The sequence below is a fragment of the Thalia democratica genome, chromosome 1, assembly GCF_965202585.1.
Source record: "Thalia democratica chromosome 1, ktThaDemo2.hap1.1, whole genome shotgun sequence".
NCBI lineage: Eukaryota > Metazoa > Chordata > Thaliacea > Salpida > Salpidae > Thalia > Thalia democratica.
Window position 1 is genome coordinate 56,065,645 of NC_139165.1, and position 20,692 is coordinate 56,086,336.

General features: G+C 23.8%; 1 protein-coding gene across 3 annotated transcripts in view; it reads right to left on the minus strand.

The window, feature by feature from the left end:
* LOC145849181 (focal adhesion kinase 1-like) overlaps positions 1-20,692 on the minus strand; it is a 76,483-nt gene that overhangs the window by 33,602 nt on the left and 22,189 nt on the right. For 2 of the 3 annotated variants that reach the window (XM_082954282.1, XM_082954283.1), the window contains 10 exons: positions 19,654-19,730; positions 19,163-19,409; positions 12,223-12,316; positions 6,959-7,091; positions 6,625-6,800; positions 5,874-5,961; positions 5,571-5,713; positions 2,918-3,113; positions 1,579-1,683; positions 1,347-1,436 (listed from right to left, as the gene is read on the minus strand). In XM_082954282.1, coding sequence (XP_082810408.1) covers positions 1,347-1,436; positions 1,579-1,683; positions 2,918-3,113; positions 5,571-5,713; positions 5,874-5,961; positions 6,625-6,800; positions 6,959-7,091; positions 12,223-12,263 — 972 coding nt within the window. In that variant the 5' untranslated portion in view covers positions 12,264-12,316; positions 19,163-19,409; positions 19,654-19,730. Of the gene's footprint in view, positions 1-1,346; positions 1,437-1,578; positions 1,684-2,917; positions 3,114-5,570; positions 5,714-5,873; positions 5,962-6,624; positions 6,801-6,958; positions 7,092-12,222; positions 12,317-17,116; positions 17,286-19,162; positions 19,410-19,653; positions 19,731-20,692 lie in introns of those variants that run through there. The other variant, XM_082954284.1, reaches the window with a different exon arrangement.

Sequence of the window (20,692 nt, forward strand, 5' to 3'; positions counted from 1 at the left end):
CTGTAACAAAATAATCTTATTTTTAATTTCTTCCGATAAGGGGACAATTATGAATATGAGATTGGGAAACCCTGATATATAAACTAAAGTTTTCTAGCTTGCTTAATACGAGTTTTTAAAATTAATCTCTTTTGTAAATAATTGAGCTTTTAATTTTTTTGCTTCTCGTAAGAAACTTATTTAAAAAGAATATTTTTCTTTTTATTGATAAATATTTTATTTCAAAAGTAAATCATTTTTTATTTGCAAACAGTAAATTTCACTTTAGATTAAAGCTTTGCAATAAAGTATTAACAACTATTTTTAATACTTTAGAGTTTGAAAATATACCAGCTGAATTAAACTATTTTATAAGTTAAAAATTTTACTTAAAATGTTTATTAATGATAGCCTCATTATACTCTCATAACATTATACTTTCATTTAAGTTTAAATCAACTGTTGACTCTTTTTACTACAGTAAATTTTTCAAAGGGCTTAAGATTTTGTAGTTTAAAAATCTAGTACTTTATTAACTTGTTTCTCTAAAAGTACTTTTTTTAGAACTAAATGTATTTAAATTCTATATATTCTCTTTAAAACATAATTAATTTAATTTATGACAAGTTAATTACTAATTCGAAAATCTAGATGACTTACCAAGGTTGTAAATCCTTAAACAGTGTATACAAGACGTTTAATCAAAACTAAAATATTTTGGATTATAAGTTAGTTCTAGTCGGTTATATCAAAAACTTACAAAATATATACTTCTAAATATTTTTTCAAATTACTATATTAGGGTTTTGGGGAAAAAACATTTAAAATTATCTATTTTTAAAAGTTACACTTTCACAACTATTTTCATAACAGTATAAACGTTTTGTAGGTTTGAAATATTAAATATATTTTCAACAAGTTTTTATAAAAAAAAACATACACTTAGATTTTTTATAAAAAACTTTCAGTTTTAAATATTCTAGTTACAAGAAGTAGTCGTGTTTTTTAGTATTTAATTTAATCTAACAAAAACTTTAATTTTATGCTAAAAAATGTTTCTATGTACGCAATTAGTTCGGAATTAAATTCTGTAGAGCTCTTCATACTCTGTAGACAACGAAAAGACATAAGTTTAATAAAGTAGTAAACTGCGCACAAAAAGTAGTTGTTTTAAATAAATTTCATATGATTTACAAGTGGTTTAGATAACCATACAAAAAAGTTGATAACTAATTTAAAGATAAATATTTTTAATATTTTACTTAACAATTTTCTTATTTTTAATTAGTATTATGGTTTTTTATATTAAATTAATTAGTCCAAAGTTTTCGTAAGTTTATAATTGTAAATTTAGTTTTGAAATAAACCTCGTTTGCACCATCTATGTAAATAGTCAGTATGCCACTTTTCGTTTGGTTATTTTGCTCTAAAAATGTGTCTATTTTCAACGTTATAACCTGAAAAAAAACGTACAAATTTTTTAAACTCTACTTTGCAATATATTCAAGATGTATGGCATGTTTTATTTAGAATCGTTAGCCTATGTTTAAAAAATAACAAAACTAATCAACTATGTTTTATACTTTTTTAATAACATACCTGGTCAAAGTTAGCAAGTACGGTCGGTGATGCAGCTCTGTCGGTCCAGTAACTGATCCCATGCTCAGGACCGACTACTAAGTCAATCTGTACACTCCACCCTGACTATTACGATTTAGTAGCGTTAATAAATTTACAGAACAGCGTAAATTTTTTAAAGCTTATAAATTTTTGAGTATACGTTAAACTTTTATAACTATATTTATGTCATTTTAGTTTAGAACAACAGTTGTTAAACACAAAGTTATTAATATTTATTTGATTTTTTTTGCATAAATATTTGTTTTACACAGGCTATGTATTGAAATAGCTAAAGTTTCAGTAGTATGTACTCAAGTCTTTTGTAGTTTTCGTTAAAACTAGTTTCAAAGTAAAAAAAATGAAGATTGTATAAACTCAAAATTTATACTATAACTAGTTTTTTGCAACTAAGTAACCTCACAATTATCTAGTGGCATAATAGTTTTTTTTTAAGTAGTTTCCATAATACTAAAGTTTTTAATCAACTCTTTTTAAATATGTTTGTCATGTTAAGAATATTTTAAAATTTCAAAATATTTCAGTTTTAATAGTTTTGTTTGTCACCTATGAGTTCTTTCATTTTTAAAAACAATTACTAAAAAAGTAAATCGATACTTTTTATTTTGTGTTTATAGGAAAGTTGTATTAGTAAATTTTATTGATATAATGGATTAGACTATTAACATTTTTCAACTAAAACAAAATTAACTTGAGTATAAAAGTTCAATAAAACTGAAAGTAGTAGTATTAAAATCTTTTTATTTTATGCTATGCAAAATAAATAAATAAAAGTTCAATTAATTTGTAGATATATATATAGATATATGTATGGTATTTTTCAATGGTAATAAAAACTAAAACACGGCTATTTATACTTTTAAACATTTTTTTCTTTACTACTTAAATATAAAAGGGTGTGTTGTTTACTTGTGAGAATTAAGTTTAACGCTTAAATGACAAAAAAACAGTTTGCATTTAAACAATGCGTAAAATAATTATGTTAGTATATCATTTAATATTTCTAATTTAAATAAATGAAAAATAAGATTCATTTACAATTAAAAACTTGTATATGTTTTCAATATAGGTTTTACAAAAAATTATATGGTTTAAGTTTTCGAAATGTATAATTCGTTGTTAGTATTTTTTTTAGTTTGTACTAGTTATCAATGTTACAAGAACTTTTTAGTTTATCATATTTTAAATGTTTTAAAACTACTCTAATAAAGCCTCATGTTTAAACCACCAAAAACAATAAAAAACTGCTAGCGTAAATTAAATTTAAAAAATGTATAAATAATAAAAAACAACTACTTACTCCTAACGAGCATCTAAAAACTTCTTGATCGTATCGGGTTAGTTTTTTCAATGACTCTAAAAACTCTCCAATACATCTTATTCCATCATACGACTCAATGGCTTTAAATTCTTTAGATATAATTTTTCGTAAATCTCGATTTTTGAAACTTTCAACCTTTGAAACAGGTATAAACTTTCGTAAACCGAATTCCCTCCTTTAATTAATAAGAACTTCTTTATATTTAAGTCGTACACAAAATTTGTTATTTTTATAAAATATTTTCACCGTTTTAAAAATTATTTACAATGTAGTTATGATAAAATTTATTTTTTTTTTAGTATATTTTTTAAGTATTGCACGATTTGTACTTTATAAATGGTTATTCAAGTGCATTTATTGCTTTTATTATTCTTCAATTTATGTGTCATGTGATGTACTTATAAATTTCTGAAATAAGGTTACGATGAGATTTAGTAAAAAGTTGTCTAACATAGTTTTCTTACACAAGTGTACCATACTTAGAAAAAAAAAATCATGAGTATTTTAAACGTGAGATCATATAAGTATAATACTAAAAAAATATTTTGATTTATTTATAAAATAGTTTATCAAATGTTAATTAACTTTATAACAAAACAGTTACATATTTATCACATTCAAATTATATAGAAGCTTAAAATCTATTATTATTTTTTTACAAAGAATAATATAAGTATTTAGTTTTGAATGATGTATATGAAAATTAAAAATGTATATTTTGTGTAATCCATGAATCTCAGGAGTTAGAAAACAGACTTAGTTATCAACTATTTATACAATACATTAATAGAACTATATAATACTAATTGTTTAGTAGTTTATTTACAACTAAACCGAAGTAAATGCTACGTAAATAAATACATTGCAATTTATTTACTTGCATTTGGTAATAAAGTTACTACAAATTTACGAAATTTTAGTGTACGTAAAACTAGTGTATAACTAACTCTAAATATTATTCAAGATTAACAATAAATACTATTCATACATTTGATATTAAAAGTCACTAAGATAAAATCAGCTTTAGTTTCATTTGTAAAATATTTAATTAAATTTCTTGACTTAATAGATATAATTTTTTAAGTAAAATACAAGCTTATCGTTAATTATCAAACTTAAAGAAAAAGTATGTTTTATTTATTTTACTATTCGTTAATAAGAATTTGCTAGTATTAAATGCTGTTATCAGTTGGATTTCTTTGTGTCAGTCAATATAATAATAAAGTCAGTTTTTAAAATGTTGTGCTGTGCACACTTTATGTTATATTAGTTTATATAAGATTCAACTTGATTATTTTTTGGTTCTATCTTAAAGTTATTTGCTCTGTTAATGAGAGATTTTCAAAAAAAAATTTAACGTAGAATAAAACAAAATTTAAACTAATTAAAAGTCTTTGAAAATATTACATCAGAACAAAGTATTTTTTTAAATAGTTGAGAGAGTAACAAAATACGCAAAAAATATTGAACATTTCACTTAAATTTAGAAACAAACCAAATTGACTTTTTACATAACCTAACTAGTGTACTAAACTTTACGAACTAAAAACTTTTGAAAACAAAAGTCTAGCACAATTCTTACAAAAACCTTAAGTGCATAGGTACACACTACACACTAGAAAATTTAACAGATACCTTAAAATAATAAATAAGATACTTAGACAACTTTCTAAATGTTTTTTTCTTGTTTTGTGCTAACCTACAACTCGTTTTTGGACTTAAAAATTACGTGAATGAAGTACAATATCAAAATTGTTTTGTATCATTGATTAATAAAGTTTTCATTTACCGTTTCTTATAGTAAATTAGTTTAGAAAAATTGCCAAATTGTTAGTTTTATTATTAAAATAGAGTCAACCGCATTATTTAATACAAACTAAGTCTTTTGTTGTATTTTTACATCTGTTCAACACCTTCAATTTTTAATTTGGTTTTTAAAGCTTAAAAATATATTCATGTTTTAAACTTCTGAACTAATATACTGTCCTATCGAAGGATAAAAAATGTTTTAGTTTTGCAAATGTTATAAAAGTATACCAAAATTAAAGTATACCAAAATTTTTAATGATAGAGCCATGTGACAAATAGAGAGCTTCAACTTAAAATGTACAAATTATGAAAAATATTTTATACATAGTGATATTATAAATATTTGCAAAACTTAGTATATCGTTCAGTTCCCAAAATCATAGAAGGCTTAAATTACTTAAACGGATATTTTTGTTTTTAAACATTTCTGCTTTATTTTTCTTTTTTAATTACAAATTGTTCAAATATCTTATCATATTAAGTAGTCACTGCATATTACAAAATTTTTTTAATCTACTCCGACATTTTACTTCCTTTTAGAACAATATGGAATTTAAGATTATATATTTTTTTAATTAAGCACTTTATATAAGGTTGCTACTTTCAAAGGATTAATTTAATTTTTGTTTAAAGCTTTTGAGGTTAGAATAACCCAAATAATGTTAATACTTGTTTAACTTGTGTACAAACTTTACATATAAAAAGCGAAAAAAATCGAAATACTTCTAGTATAGTTTTACATTTAAACTAACGAACTCTTGGCATATATGTTTTTTTATCTCGTTTTTTTTACAAATTAAAAAATGTTAAATTTAGATCTTACTCGAGAAGCTCAAAGTTCGATTTTTTGTCGAAAACGTTACCAGGCATGTGCTTGAAGTATCTTCTCATTTCAAGACATCCGAGTTTAATAACAGTTTCGTGATCTATTTTTTCTGCAATCGTACTCAGGTAGTCACTGTATGTCTGTTTTTTTTTATTTTCTTACAGAATATAGTTCACATTTTTGTTAACATAGACAGTTATCCTGAACATTTATAAATACTTAATTATGTATAAAAATATTAATTGGTAATGAAAAATAATAATTGTTAATTTGAATATTTATTTTTTTAATAAAACTTACTTGGCAGTGGTATGATGTAAATGTCTGAGGGTCTTCTTGACTGAGGTCATAAACATTTTTCGGCAAATATCTTATTCTTAGTTCGTATCTGTTTTTTTTTTTAATTTTTGCAGCTTATAAAAAATCTGAAACATCCTAATTGTTTAAACAGGACGATTGAAATAACTCATATTCCTTAAATATATAAAAACTACTTATTCACTCTTTCATTGTGATAAAAAAAAGATCTCGTACCTAAATGTCATGCATATAAAAGTATTAAAATTATTTTATAAAGTTTAGTTCTTAAGAAAACGAAAAATTATACATCATGATTGATTTAGTATGTTTATGATATCTTTAAATAGACGCTTTTATACTAATTGTACAGTACATACTATATTTTACCATAAAAACAAAGTTCTAATTTAAAAATAATAATAAGCGTACAATATCTGCATTAGACTGAAAGTACTCAAGTAATCAGTATTGTTTTAAACAAAATTTTAAGTGTATTCATAAACACAATATTTTTAATTCTTTATCTACCTAAATCCCTAAAGAAATAAAAAACTTGACCAAAAAATATTTTATTTTAGCTCGCGTTTAAATTAAAAAACAAAAACTAGATTAAACTACTGATCAACTCATGAAACTTATCTTATATAAAACAAGGTACAAATGTGGATTTTTTAATACGATGAAATGTAATTTTAAAACTACACATTACTTAAAATAAGTTTGATATTGTATAAAAGTTACTATTTCGTACTTGCACTCGTTGGCCGGATGAAGGTTTTCGTAGTTATCTTTTACTTCTAACATAGTCAAGTTTTCATGAAGCCAATAGACCAAAGAGGTTTTTACATGCCGCAATCGGAGAGCATAACTTGATTTATATTTTACTCCATTTGGATATATACGATCCAAAACTGCAGACACTATACCCTGTTTTTTTCAGTGATAACTGTAACTTAAGTTTGAACAAAATTTACATAAACAAACGTAAACTACTTTAAGATTTCTTGAATAGTAAAAATAATTGAAGTTTTATGAGGTATTTAAGTACAGTTTCTTAAAATTAAATAATCTAATGATCAACTTACTTTGACTTGTATTGAGTTATTGTATTTAACAGTACTGACGTTTCCTCCTGGTTGTACTATCTTTATAAGACTAAACTCTTGTTGCTGATTGCTTGTGTTGCTTGACATCGAATCTGTATCGGTTCCTTGTAATCTTTCAAGAAAAAAAGTACGTTATTATTTTTCTTTGATAATAGCCATCTAGATATTTTAAATACTTAAGTTGTTTTTACTTGCAAAACATAACATTCAAGAATATTAATATATTGAATTGTAACGCTGCCCCTGTAGGCTAAACAAATAAAAAATTACAAAGCTTTAAAAGTTTAGAGTGTAACAAGATATATCTAAAATATTTTATTTCAAGTGTAATCATTTGTTGATTCTTTTAAATAAATACTACGGTTGTAGTTATTATTTTAACGATTCTAGATAGCAGGGGCGTAGCGTGGGGAGGGACACTGGCGCATGCGTACCACCCAAAAAAGAAAAGAAGTAAAAAAAAAAGAATGTAATATCTTTATCCTTTTTTTTTTCTGCTTAATTTGCCTTTTTTAAACTATGTTTTTCTAGTATTCGAAAAGTTAAACGAAATTTTGAATACCAATTAGTGACAAGGGGTAGGACTTTTTATGGGTAGTTTTTTTTCGAGCAATATTGGTTACTTTTTCATGTGTATAATTGCAGCAATTTTGCAAAAAAAGGCTCCAATATTTTGATGACGTCATACCATATTTTGGGTAGTTTTGATTTGAAAGTTATACAAAAAAAGTTGTAAAAATACGTCGCGCTGAAAATTAAATTGAACAATTTTACATCTAAAAATTTTACGATAAATGGCTTCATTAAAAGTCGTACTGCTAGTTTTTGGAGCTTTATTTTTGTAAACACAAGAACAAGCGTCTATGTTTATAAAAAATACGCTTTCTATGTAATTTTTAATTCTAAACAAATTCAACCACATGTATAGAAAAAAAAAAACTATCTTAAATATTTACTAAGTTTAAATGAAATGTAATAAAAATTATAAAGTGGGTCGTTTTTAATTTATGTGTAATATTCTTATGAGTCATGAGTACTTTATAAACACATTTAATAAGTTATAACTACAGAAGAATGCTAATTAAACTGTAATTACTAGTAATTTGAAAGTGTATACTTGAAAGTTATTTAACATTTAACAATAAGACTTCTTCTATGTTATGATTTTCCTATTAAAACATCTTTGACCAGTTAATATAATGATTAAAGCCGGTAATGTGATATGTATAGAAAAACTAAAATAAGGCATAACTAACCAATTTAGTTTTACATTTAAAGAGACTACTCGCATTTTGTTTAAAAACAAAAACCTAGTAAAGTATTAATTTTTTGTAAGCATTTAAGTAACTTAACACTACAAATACACCTGTTTGTAAAACTTTAAATTTAATTAAAAAATACTTAGGGCTTAGGGAGGGTGAGGTTAGTCTTTTTTCTATAACTTGATTTTACTTTGTTGAACTTTAACTAAGTTTTGAGTCGCTTTTTACAGAAATTTTATATCAAAGAAGTTTTGTGAGAAATAACCTGTTTAAGTCAGAGAATACAATAGGTTCCTTATGGTAGGGGTAAACTAAAACTACTAAAAATGTTTCTCCTCCTACGTTTTTGAGATCAATACAACAAACAGATTTAAAAAAAAAAAATTCTTCATGTTTTCAGAATTACTTTTAAGTTTTTAAGGCAACACGTATATTGATCTACTTAAAGCATAAAATAATAAATTTAAGGTAAAAGACTATCTTAAATAGTAAAACAGTACTAAAAAGATACTATAAAAATACTTATGTGTTTTTATTTTAATAAGTTTATTAATAAAAACAATAACTCAAATATATGATCTATATCATATTAAACTCATCACTAAACTTATCATATCTAATCACAATTTTATTATTTTACGTGCAGAAATAGTTTAAAAATCACATATTTTTTAGTGATTTTTGTTTGAAATACCATATTTTTCCTTTTTTTTTTAATTTCACAAACTCAAAGTTTTTTCAGTTTTTGTTTAGACTGTCAAGTTCCTGGATTCGAGGTGTTTTGGCAACCCTGCTCAAATTTTAAGGAAATATGTCTTCCAGACTGTTTTTTTTTCTTTTTATAAATACTGGAACGGTTCCAGTATTTATAAAAAGAAAAAAAAACAAAATAAAAGATGACAATAAAAACCTACTGTACTCTCCTACTATAGTGTTAGATCTCAACAATTGTTTTAGTATTAAAAATCTGTATAAGGCTACTTGTAATTTACTTAAAAATCTGTAAAATAACATCAAGTTGTATTAAAAGTGATCTACAATCTTCCTGTAACTACACTAAGTTTTTTTTTGAAAATTCATTTAATATTTTCTAAATTTGACATATTCTTTTAATTAGAAGTCTTATTTACTTTTCTATGAAAAAAAGTGATCAGAATTTTAAGTTATTCTAGGATTTTATACAAAAAGTAAACATCTAGGTTTGATGACCACCCTTTTAGCTTTATTTCAAAATAAAAAAATGCTAGGTTTAGTTGAATTACATAACTTATGTATAACTAGTTTAAATTTTTTCTATGACTTAAAGTCATCAATAATTAAGTATAAAGAAAAAATTAAAACTAATAACAACTTAATTTGTTTTTGAGTTTGAAATTGTAACTTACACAAAAATATTACAGTTAAAAATTATATTTCTTTAACTTAAAAAACAAAGGGAAATACTTTGTACTATTTTATTGTTTTTATTCAGGTATAATCATTTTCATATTTAAAAAAAATAAACAAAGTGAATTTATCATAGTCCTAGACAGGAATTTTGCTTTGTTTACAAAGTTTAAGCTTCAAAACTACCCAAAGTAACTACTGTTGTCATCAAAATATTGGGTACTTATTTTGCAAAATTGCTGCAATCAAAAGTACCCAATATTTAAAACTACCCATAAAAAGTCCTACTGCCGCTGTAGTATAACCTTATGGCAGATTTTTCTACAAAAAGTTTACAAAAATACGTCACGCTTAAAGGAAAATTAAACAATTTTACTTCTTTTTTTTTATTCTACAATAAATGTTAAAACTACTTCTAGTTTTCTGATCTTTAATTTTGTAAACATACACAAAAAAGCGGGTCGGTCTATGAGAAATAAACTTTGTTTGTGATTTTTATTTTAAACAAATACAATCAGATAAATTAAATATAAAAAGTATACTTTTAACTATTTTACAAAGTTGTAATAAACTGTAATAACAGTTATAAAGTTGGTCTATTTTAACTTCTGTGTAACTTTATTTAAATTATGTGCAATGAGGTGTTGTTATCACTGTTGTATTGTATATTGAAGAGATTGATGTTTTTTTCGTAAATGAAACAGATACTTTCGTTTTATTGAATATATTTATATAAGATTGCAAAAACTACATGTTATCAAATATTAAAAAGTTTTAAAACTAATTCTGTTTCAATTCTGACAAAACTATTTAAAACATACGTTCGCCCTAAACTTGAGTTTAGTACCCAAATTTGGTCACCCCATTTAAAAAAGGATATTAACAAAATTGAATCTGTGCAAAGGGGTTTTACCCGTCATATTTGTAGTCGTTGCAACATATCTTACACGTCATATAATGATAGAATGATTAAATTTGGCTTGAAATCACTGGAATATAGAAGATGGGAATTTGATTTATTGACTCTTTACAAAATTATCAATGGCAAATATAAAAGTTTTTTTAACCAGTTTTTAAATTTTCTCAAAATAAATATCAACTAAGAGGAAATAATTTGAAAATAAAATGTAAACATGATTTTCAAAACAGTCAGTGGCAAGGCGCATTTTTTCACAAAGCAAAAGCTATGTGGAACAGACTACCTCGAATATAGTATCTTGTGAGAGGGTAGAACAATTTCGTTTAAAGCTAAAAATATTTGATTTAAATACGATAAATACCAGTAAAATTCACTAATTTTTCACTGTAAACAAAAGAAAAAATATTCGTTTCCCTACGCCTCCCCCCTACAAACTATTAGTTTACTTATATATTTTGTAGTTATGAATTTTGCTTTATAAGCCATGATTTTAGACAAACTTCTTTACTGTGTGTGTACTAAGTAATATATAAGTTTGAATTTTTGAATTGAATTTTCAATTTAGTTCATGTGTTTATCATATTGTGTTTAACTTTGTGTTTTCATTTAAATTATGTTTGTCATTATTGTTTGTATATAATTTATCTTAAAGTTTTGAATATAAGTTTATTTTCTTTTTCTCTTTTTGTGTGTCCTGTTTAAGTGGCTCAGGTTTTAATGCCTGAGTCCAACATTGCACAATAAACAATATAATAATAATAATATTCATTTTTAAAGATATAAAGTTTGCTGTAAGTTGTAAAAACAATTTTTATTTAGTAAGTTTACATTTGTGCAAGTATAAGTAATTGTAATGTTATTTATACTTTTTTTAATCGTTTAATTTTGTAATATATAAGTATTTTTTAAAACAGTTACTTCGAACTTATTGTACTTAATGAATTTACTTCAGTTATATTACTTATTAAAAGATCTTTTAATAGCTAATTACAAAAGTTTTAATTTAGGGGATTTTTTGAGAGAAAAAATTTGCGCACCCCCTGACCAAAATACCACGCTACGCTAGATAGTTATATAAAAGATTTAGTGATATTATTTAAACATACATGTAACAAGGCTTTATAATCATGTACGATTAGTTGTAAATCTGAGTATATTGCTTATAAAATAAATAATTTATTTCACTAATATGAAACCTGTTTTATTAATATTACGTTTAAAAACACTTTAAGACATTTTTCAGTTTTTCATTGATCTGATTTATATAAATATTAAAAAGAAACATGTAGTTTAGGAAATTTTCAAAATACGGCTATATTGTAGTTTAAAACGAATACCTTACTATAAGCTAAGATTATAAATAGTACATGCAAACTATTGAGAAAGTTTTTTTAGTTTTTAAATCACTTTAAAATTTGTAAACATTTAATACTAATCTAATACAATTAAAAACTAAACAACTAGCTTAGTTTTAATAATCTTATTGTTTATAGAACAAATGCATCAGGTAAGCCTAACATACTTAATAAAACAAAAATCATTAATAAAGGCTTAACAAATTAGAAAGTTTATCTAAAACATTAGCAATGAAATTTTATAAATAAAACAGCTTACAAGCTTTGTCTAAGCTTAACAAATATTTTTTCATATCTCTATATATCATTTAACTTTTTTACTTGTAGTTTCTAAATGGAAGAGGGGGCTGCTGTGACGTCATATTTATTGAACTTTTTCTTTTTATTGTTGACCAACTTGGATCTTCTCGAAATCCTAAAAAGTGTGATTATAACTGTTCAATTGGAAGATTAATAGTTTCAAAAGAAGCAAAAGGCGTTAATGAAAGATAATATTTTATTTTTATGTTTTTGTTTGACAAAGTTTGCAATTTCTAATAATCACATTCAATTTTTGTTTAAGTACTATTATAGGAAGGTTTTTGAACGTATTTATATACCATTTGCAACTTAATATCAATAGATTATTCATTTTGTTTTATATTTCATTACACAAAGCTTTTCAAAACTAAACTAGTTTTATTCTCAAGTGATAAATTTTAAATGAAATTTGAAAAAAATTTGATAGGTGAACAGCTTAAAAAATAACTTTAAATTATGACGTATGAATAAATTCAAATAAATACAATATATAGAGATTTAGCATATAAAACTAAAGTAAAGGTATGTTTATTGATAGATTGTTAGTAATTTGTTTTTCCATTTAATGCTACTTGCGTATTTAAAGTTTTGAAACGATGTAAGCAAAGCGAACTCTAGAGCCTGGAATCAATATTGATTGAGGAAGAGCGACCTAATTTAAATACGCAAGTATGTAGCATTAAATGGAAAAACAAAATTATTAACAATCTATCAAAAACATACCTTTACTTTAGTTTTATATGCTAAATCTCTATATACTGTATTTATTTGAATTTATTCATACGTCATAATTTAAAGTTTTTTTTTAAGCTGTTCACCTATCAAATTTTTTTCAAATTTCATTTAAAATTTATCACTTGAGAATAAAACTAGTTTAGTTTTGAAAAGCTTTGTGTAATAAAAAATAAAACAAAATGAATAAACTATTGATATTAAGTTGCAAATGGTATATAATTTTCTGGTTAAATATTGGTATATGTAATTTTTATTTTGAAGTAAACCTTCCAACTCTTTTTTCTAATAGACTTTATTTATAATATTAAACAGAAAAATTATGTTTTTTTTTATTACCTAATATTTGGTATCCGTAAAAAAGTCAGTTTAATCGATTTTTTTAATACTGCTTAATCTTAAATTTTACTTCATAATTTTACTATTTTCTTTATTAATTAGGTTTTACACAAAAGTATATCAAAATGCTTTATTTTAACAAATGTAGTTAATAAGCTCCAAAACTACTTGTAATCTTAATTAATAATAATAAAAACGATATAGGTCTATTGAAGTATTTTATATCAAACTATTGCTTATAAACTTTTAGGTAGTATATTATAAACAATATTTTGCATTTACTTGCCTGAAATAACAAAATTAAAAAAATAATAGTAATATTTTCAAATTGTAAAAATATCATAAAATACAGCTTTTTTATAACGGAAAATTTTTAAACATGTAAACTTATCTTTACTATTTTAAACAAACTAACTAATTAATTTACTTGAAGTTACTGTTTAATAAAAAATAAACATTAATAGTATAGCTGAATAAACGAAAAGTTTTTATTATTCTAAATCTTCCAAAGTTACTAGTTTTAAAGTTACTTAAATTTAACTTTTAAGACCGCTCAACATATACAAAACAAACTTGCTTTATCTAGTTTAAACTTGTAAAAAGTATACTAATAAATTTAAAAAGTATGTATTGTTAAGATTGATACCCTCAGTACTCTAAGCATTCTGGTTTTATTAAAGTAATCTAAATGTAAAATCTTCCTTAGCTAATAATTTTTTGTAAAACTTAGTGTACAAAAAACTGCTATACAATAAAAAACAAATACAAATAGCTTCAAAATCTAGTGAAACTAGTCTTAACAGCCATTCAAGAACTTATACAACTGTAAAACACGGGGACGATCAAATATGCACGAATGAATACTTGACACCTACCCATAAAATACAGTAAAATTATTAAAAACTTCTTTCCGTAGCTTCTTAGGTACAATAAAAATATTTAAACTTGATTGCAATAATTAAATCTTTACGCCTATATATATACATTAAAAATTGGTTTCTTAGTTTTAATAAACCACGAATTTAGTCAAACGACGGTATAAATCTGCTAAAACACATCAAGGTTTTTTTATTATCAGTATCCATAAAATTAATAACTACAGATCAACGACTTCGTAACTAGAAACAGTCATTTTTAAGTAACCTTAGTAAACTCAAAACATACAAATATTTTAAATAACACCATCTTGAAATCAAATTTTAATGATTTTTTTTTGTAATTTTAAAGTTTCTAAAAATATTAATGCTTTTAAAATAAGTCATTTAAGAAACTTTATATACAACTAAAAGTCACTTAAATAACATAATTTTAAAATAAATATTTACAAAAGATTTTATCTTTCATATTCAAGTTTGAAAAAACTTAGTTTTTGATTCAAACAAACCTCTAAGTAAACTATTTTTTAAATAAATATCTTCTTCAACAGACAAAACTATCACATGTTTTGTAATACCAAAATTATTGTTTTTTAAACAATCTGTTTTAATTTCAACTTTTTGAGATAACATGCTCTGAGAGGAGTCGTCTGCAACTGCCTGTCTCCGACGGCGTGACTTTTGTAGTTTATTTCTTTTAATTGAATTTCTTATAACAAATTTTTCTTTGACAGAAATCTTTTTTAAAGGGCTATTTTTAGTGGATACTTGAAGAGGATGTCGTTGAGTAGCTTCATAGTCTTTGTTTACATATTTAGAATTTAAAAAATCACTTTGGTGTTTTTTAGGGCTATCAACTTGATTGGGAGATCTAGATGGTGACACTGCAACACAATTATAATTTTCAAAATTACTAGGTGAGCTGATTATACGCCTTCTGCATGGAGAGGCTAGTGGTGAGTTTTTAAATAGAGGACTTTCAGAAAAATTGACAGGGGACCATCTCGGTGAGCTTTTTGTACTACTAACTTTAGAACTAAAGAGTGAGTTTTCAAAACTGCGAACTATTGGACTGTAAACAGACTCAGTGCTAGAACAACAAGTTGGTACAACTTTTTTGATAGTACTGTATAAAGAGTCTACTTTAAAAGAGGTATTTTTGGGAAGCGTTGATGATCTTCTCCTAGATTGTTTATTTATTTTTGCATAAACTTGATCATCTGTTGGCTGATACGAATCTTTTATAATATCTTCGTACAGTGATTCTCTCATATCTTTGAAATTTATTACTTCATATGTACATTCTTTATTTAAAATATTGTCGGTAGATTTGCTTAATAATCTAATATCCCTTACTGTTGCATATAGGTCGTCATTTAAGTTTTGCTGCCGAGGAATAACAGCTGGAGGCCGAAAATATTTTTCATCTGATTTTTTATTTAATTCATTCATTTTTTAGGTGTTTTGCTTTTGTACTATGTAAAATTTAATTACTTAATTGAGTGCATGAAAAATAACATGTTAGTTTGTCTGAAAAATACTATAAGATACACTTTTTTTAATTCATACAACAAATAAGACACTTTTTAAGTCTTAAAACATCATATTGTTGTTCGAATTTATTTAAGCCTAAAGTAAGAAGATAAGTTTCTAAAATATTATTTATTGACCATAAAAATAACTTTTAAATTTTTCTAATCACAAACATATTGAAACTTATTTTAAAACTGAACTTCAACACATTCAAAATACTCTTTTACTTAAGAGTTAAAAATTTTTTTAATACCAGTGTAAAATATTAAAATGAATTATTTTTTGTTTACAATTAGCTCACAACATTTAAAATAAGAATTTATCTCATAGACATTTTTTAATTATCTGAAACAATGATAGTAAAATCATTTTTGATTCGAATCTGTTTATATACAATGATAAAACTTCAATGCCTAATAAAACAAATGAAAAAATAAAACATTGTAAAACATTTATGCTAAATTTATGACTTAACTAAATATCATCTTTTTTCAATTTTAAAAAATGATTTTAAACGAGCTGAAGTTTAAAATCTATATTAACGAAGTAAAACTAAATTAGATTCAATTTAAATATCTTATAATAAAATTTTACAATTTGCAATGACAAAATTTATGAATCATCGTACTTATATTGTGGTTGTAATAAAAATATGACGCTAGATTAACTATACAAACGTATATTATGCCACCAAGTGTTAAATACATTTAATTCGTATTTATAAAATTTTGTTACAAATTTTACGGTTTTAGGAAACTTAATGACTTTAAGAAAAGAAAATTAAGTAGACTTCTAAACTAATACTAACTAATTGTAAATTTAATTTTTTTTTTTAACTTTGAACAACGTACTTGAAGACTTGCTATTTTTAAAAATATTAAGTGTATACTAAACTAAAAATATATACATGCTCTTTACAAACTTTTTTCGTGATTACAGCACTAATTGATTGTTTTGTTACTTTAAACTAAAGTATTAATAGTTTAAACGAATTACTAAACGGTTAACATATATACATATTTTATAAATAAAAACTATGTTTTAAAAGACCTAAGTTAAAAATATTCTTGTTCTATAACTGAATGCTTAATGATTATTAATATAATAAAACATATTTTTCAAGATAATTTTTAATTAAAGGATTCATGAAACAAACAGTATTAAATGAATCAAATATATGTAAACTGAACTGTCATATTTAAGAAGTGCTTATTTTAAGCAGAATGTTCTTTTAAGGTATGTAAAAACTAATTCTTAAACTTTTTTTAGAAAATTTTTCATGATGTTGTTGAAAAAGTGCTATCTTTGTATTAACTTTTTGAGAGTTTTGAAAATTTAGAAATATTAATAAACAGACCAGAAGTTTTTTTTCTTACACCGATTAGTTGAAATACCAAGTTTTTTTATGATTTAAGTATTTAAGATGCAAAACTAACCGTCTCCTATAACTAATCTAGAACTTCGTCTCGATCTAGTAAACTTATTACAGAACAAAAGTTTAAAAAGCTTGTTGCAAGACGTAAAAGTCCCACCAAGTTCATCACTGTGAGTAAACCTTCTTGAAAGCTTATGCTCTTTTGAAGAAAACATTTTAAACAAAAGCATTTATCATTTAATTAGTTGAATTCGACCATACTTTTTCAAATTTCTGAAACATAAGTAGATAGCCGTATCAAAAGGTTCATTTTTTTCAACTTAAATATCAGCTAAAATTTGAATAAAAAATATTTTAATGCTTTTTGCTTGCTTGATTACAAATTAGTGTAAAAAATAAAGCTTATAACTAAGTATAACTAAAGCTTAAACCTTTATATATAATTATCAATCTTTATAACACTATCTGTTTCGCTTATTAAACAAAAACTGAAAGTATTCGATACCCTCAGGCTTCGGATTACTGTTTTTTAGTAATTATAACATATCTTATAAATATCATTTTTGTAAATAGTCAAATTATTTACTGTGCATAATTAAAAATCTTAAAAAGTTTTTATTCAATATTTTATTTTTGGTTTTAATTTTCTTACTTGAAATGATTTAATAAGGTAATTTCATTAAGCTATCAGAATAATAATTGTACATTTTTACAACGATATTGCAATTAAAAATTCAAATTTTTAAGAAGTGTATGAAAAACTAATAAAACTTAAACTAAAATTAAACTTTTGCTAACTAAACTTTTTTAGCTTATAACTTTAACTTAACTTGAAAAAGTTAAATTAAAGTAAAATCTTGTTGGTATAAAATAAAATTATTAAGCCAAACTGGTAACAAAAATGCAAGTTTGTAAATTTATCTAAATTTACCATGTCTACTTTTGCTTTTTATATAGCTTGCTTAATGCTTGCATACAGCTTTATTTTAAATTTTTTACAAACAAAAAATTTAATAATATTCCTTTCTTTAAGATGTTACTACAATGCCTAACACAACATATTACTCAATAATGAATTCTGAAAAAAATAATGCTTGAGAAAAAAGAGCGATATCCCATTATATTTTTGAGGTTGACAAAAAATTTCAATTATTTGTTTCGCTTGAACTGCATTTAAAACTAAACCATTTAGTTTTTTTTAAACTAAATTAGGTTCTTATTTGTTTTTGTTTATTAATATTTAGAGTATTTAATCATTATGTTATAAGGTTTTTACTAACATAGTAAACTAATGAAAAAAAGTCTTCAAGTTTAGACAACTTAAATGTTTATTTATTCCTAATATTGGTAATAACTAAGAAATTACTAATACTTGTTCTACTTTTAATTAAAATTTATTCGTATTGTTAAAACTGAAACTTTTTAGTCTTAATCAAAGAGTAAAAAGTTTTAAGTACTTGGATAACTATCACCAATGCAACACTAAGTACTAAACTTTAAATGCATTAACTATTATCATAATAAATAACATCGCTGTAAGAATTATGTATATACCGTTTCAAAGACAAATAGTTTACTTTTTTAATCATATAAAAAAAATTACTTGAATCACTTAAAAATCAATAAATATTTAATCTTTAAGCTTTTTGTTATAAGTTTAACTTAAAAACTGCTACATAAATTAGGTTTTCAATAGCTTAAGTATTTTTATATATTAAGAGTAACTTCTAGTTGCTTATGCTAACACGTCAAAGAATATTATAAATTTTCATTGAAAGTTTATAGTAAAACAGCTACATAAAACTAAACAGTAATAATATAAAACATGTTTAAATTGTTTTAAGTAAATTATTAGATAAATTGATACCAATAATAATAACATATGCTTAAAAAAACAAACAGCTGTTCAAACGGTAGCTTTTAGTATTGATGCAGGCTAATAAAACTTTAGTTACTTTAACTTAGTATACATTTCACCATTAATAAAAGTAAGAAAACTTGAAAATTACTGTACAAACATGTAATATATGAACAACTAGTCGAATTTTACGTAAAAAAGTGTAAGCAAAGTATAAATAAAAAACTTTGTTCTCATTTTTTAACTAACCTGATTTTTTAGTTGTTGGAGTTGGTTTGTTTATTTCTGAGTATATAGCTCCTGTTTGAGTATCTTTTAAGTTCTGTTTTCTAAGACTTAACGGCGATGTTGAGCTTGCAGAGTCTGTAGCAGACTGTCCAATTGATAATAGAGAATTGTTACTTGCAGATGACGAGTTTAGGTATTTAGAATCTCTAATTTTCTTGGCAGTTGATGGATCTAACTTCTCGCTCTTTATTCTTCTAATAGTGTCTTTCTGTCAGTAATCACCATTGTTAATCTAAGCTAAAATAAATTTTTAAAACACATGGAAAATAACTATACTGAGTGTTTATAGTTTTTATATTTTACCTAATGTTAGAATATATTAAATTAATAGAAAAGTTTTAACGTGTTAAAAATTTTAAAGTTTTTGTGTAGCTTTTTTAATCACATATTTATGTCATTTTAGTCATTTAAGATAATGTTTTTCGATATAACTAAAAAAAATGTTTACTCACATGAGTATTTATTGGAGTTTTGCTGTTAAACGGTTGTCTTTGACTTTGAATTCGTTGAACTTTGTTTTTTTTTTCCTCTGAGAAACAAAAAATACGACAATAGTAACACAGCATAACTACATTATAATTTCTAAATAAACTTTGATATTTTTATATTAATAGTATATAAATAATATTTAATATATTAATATTAATATGATAATATACAAAAAGTACTTTAGACTGTCTGAGAACCTTGATATGTAAGAACACTTAATAAGTTTTGAAAAAAATTTGTAAATGCTTTGTGAAAAAAAAAAAACTTAAACTCTATTTTAATAATTAATTGTATGTGTATATATACAAACTTTAGTTCCTTTCTTGTCAAAAAAAACTAGATAAATAAATCATACTAAAGATAATAACCTATTAACATAAGGTGCTTTTTTATTTTCATTAATAACTATGATAAATGAACAGCTTAAATTTTCATAAACATAATACTAAAACATATCTGTTTATTGAAAGTTCGTATGCATAAAAACTATTATACTTTCTTAACTGCACTTGTAATGTAAATACACTTTTGATTATTTTTTTTAACTGCATATATAATTGTGATAGGTGATTTTATAAACAAAATTTGAAAATCTTTTTCTCAGCTCTAAAATCTTATCGATTATTTATCAAGTTTTCAAAACTACTTTATCTATCAAGATATGCTTTTTGTAAGTTGTCAGATAAAGCTTAAATACACCATACGCGCTAAACAAAAATAGCAAAAAAAAACAAAAATAAAACAATTTTGAAGTGAATAAATTATAAATTTTCAAAAATAACAAAATAATAGTTTTTTAATATTTTGTGCGGTTTAGTTTTTCAAAGTTTTTAATAGTAGATTTGTAATTGATTACGTCTACATATTAAACTAGCCATGAGGGTCTAGTTTTCTTTATTTTAAAATAACATCTATCAATTCAAACTAAATGTAATTACAACACTAAAACTTTCAAAATATAAACTAGTTTACATTGCTGCGTAACAAATCTGCCATAAAAAC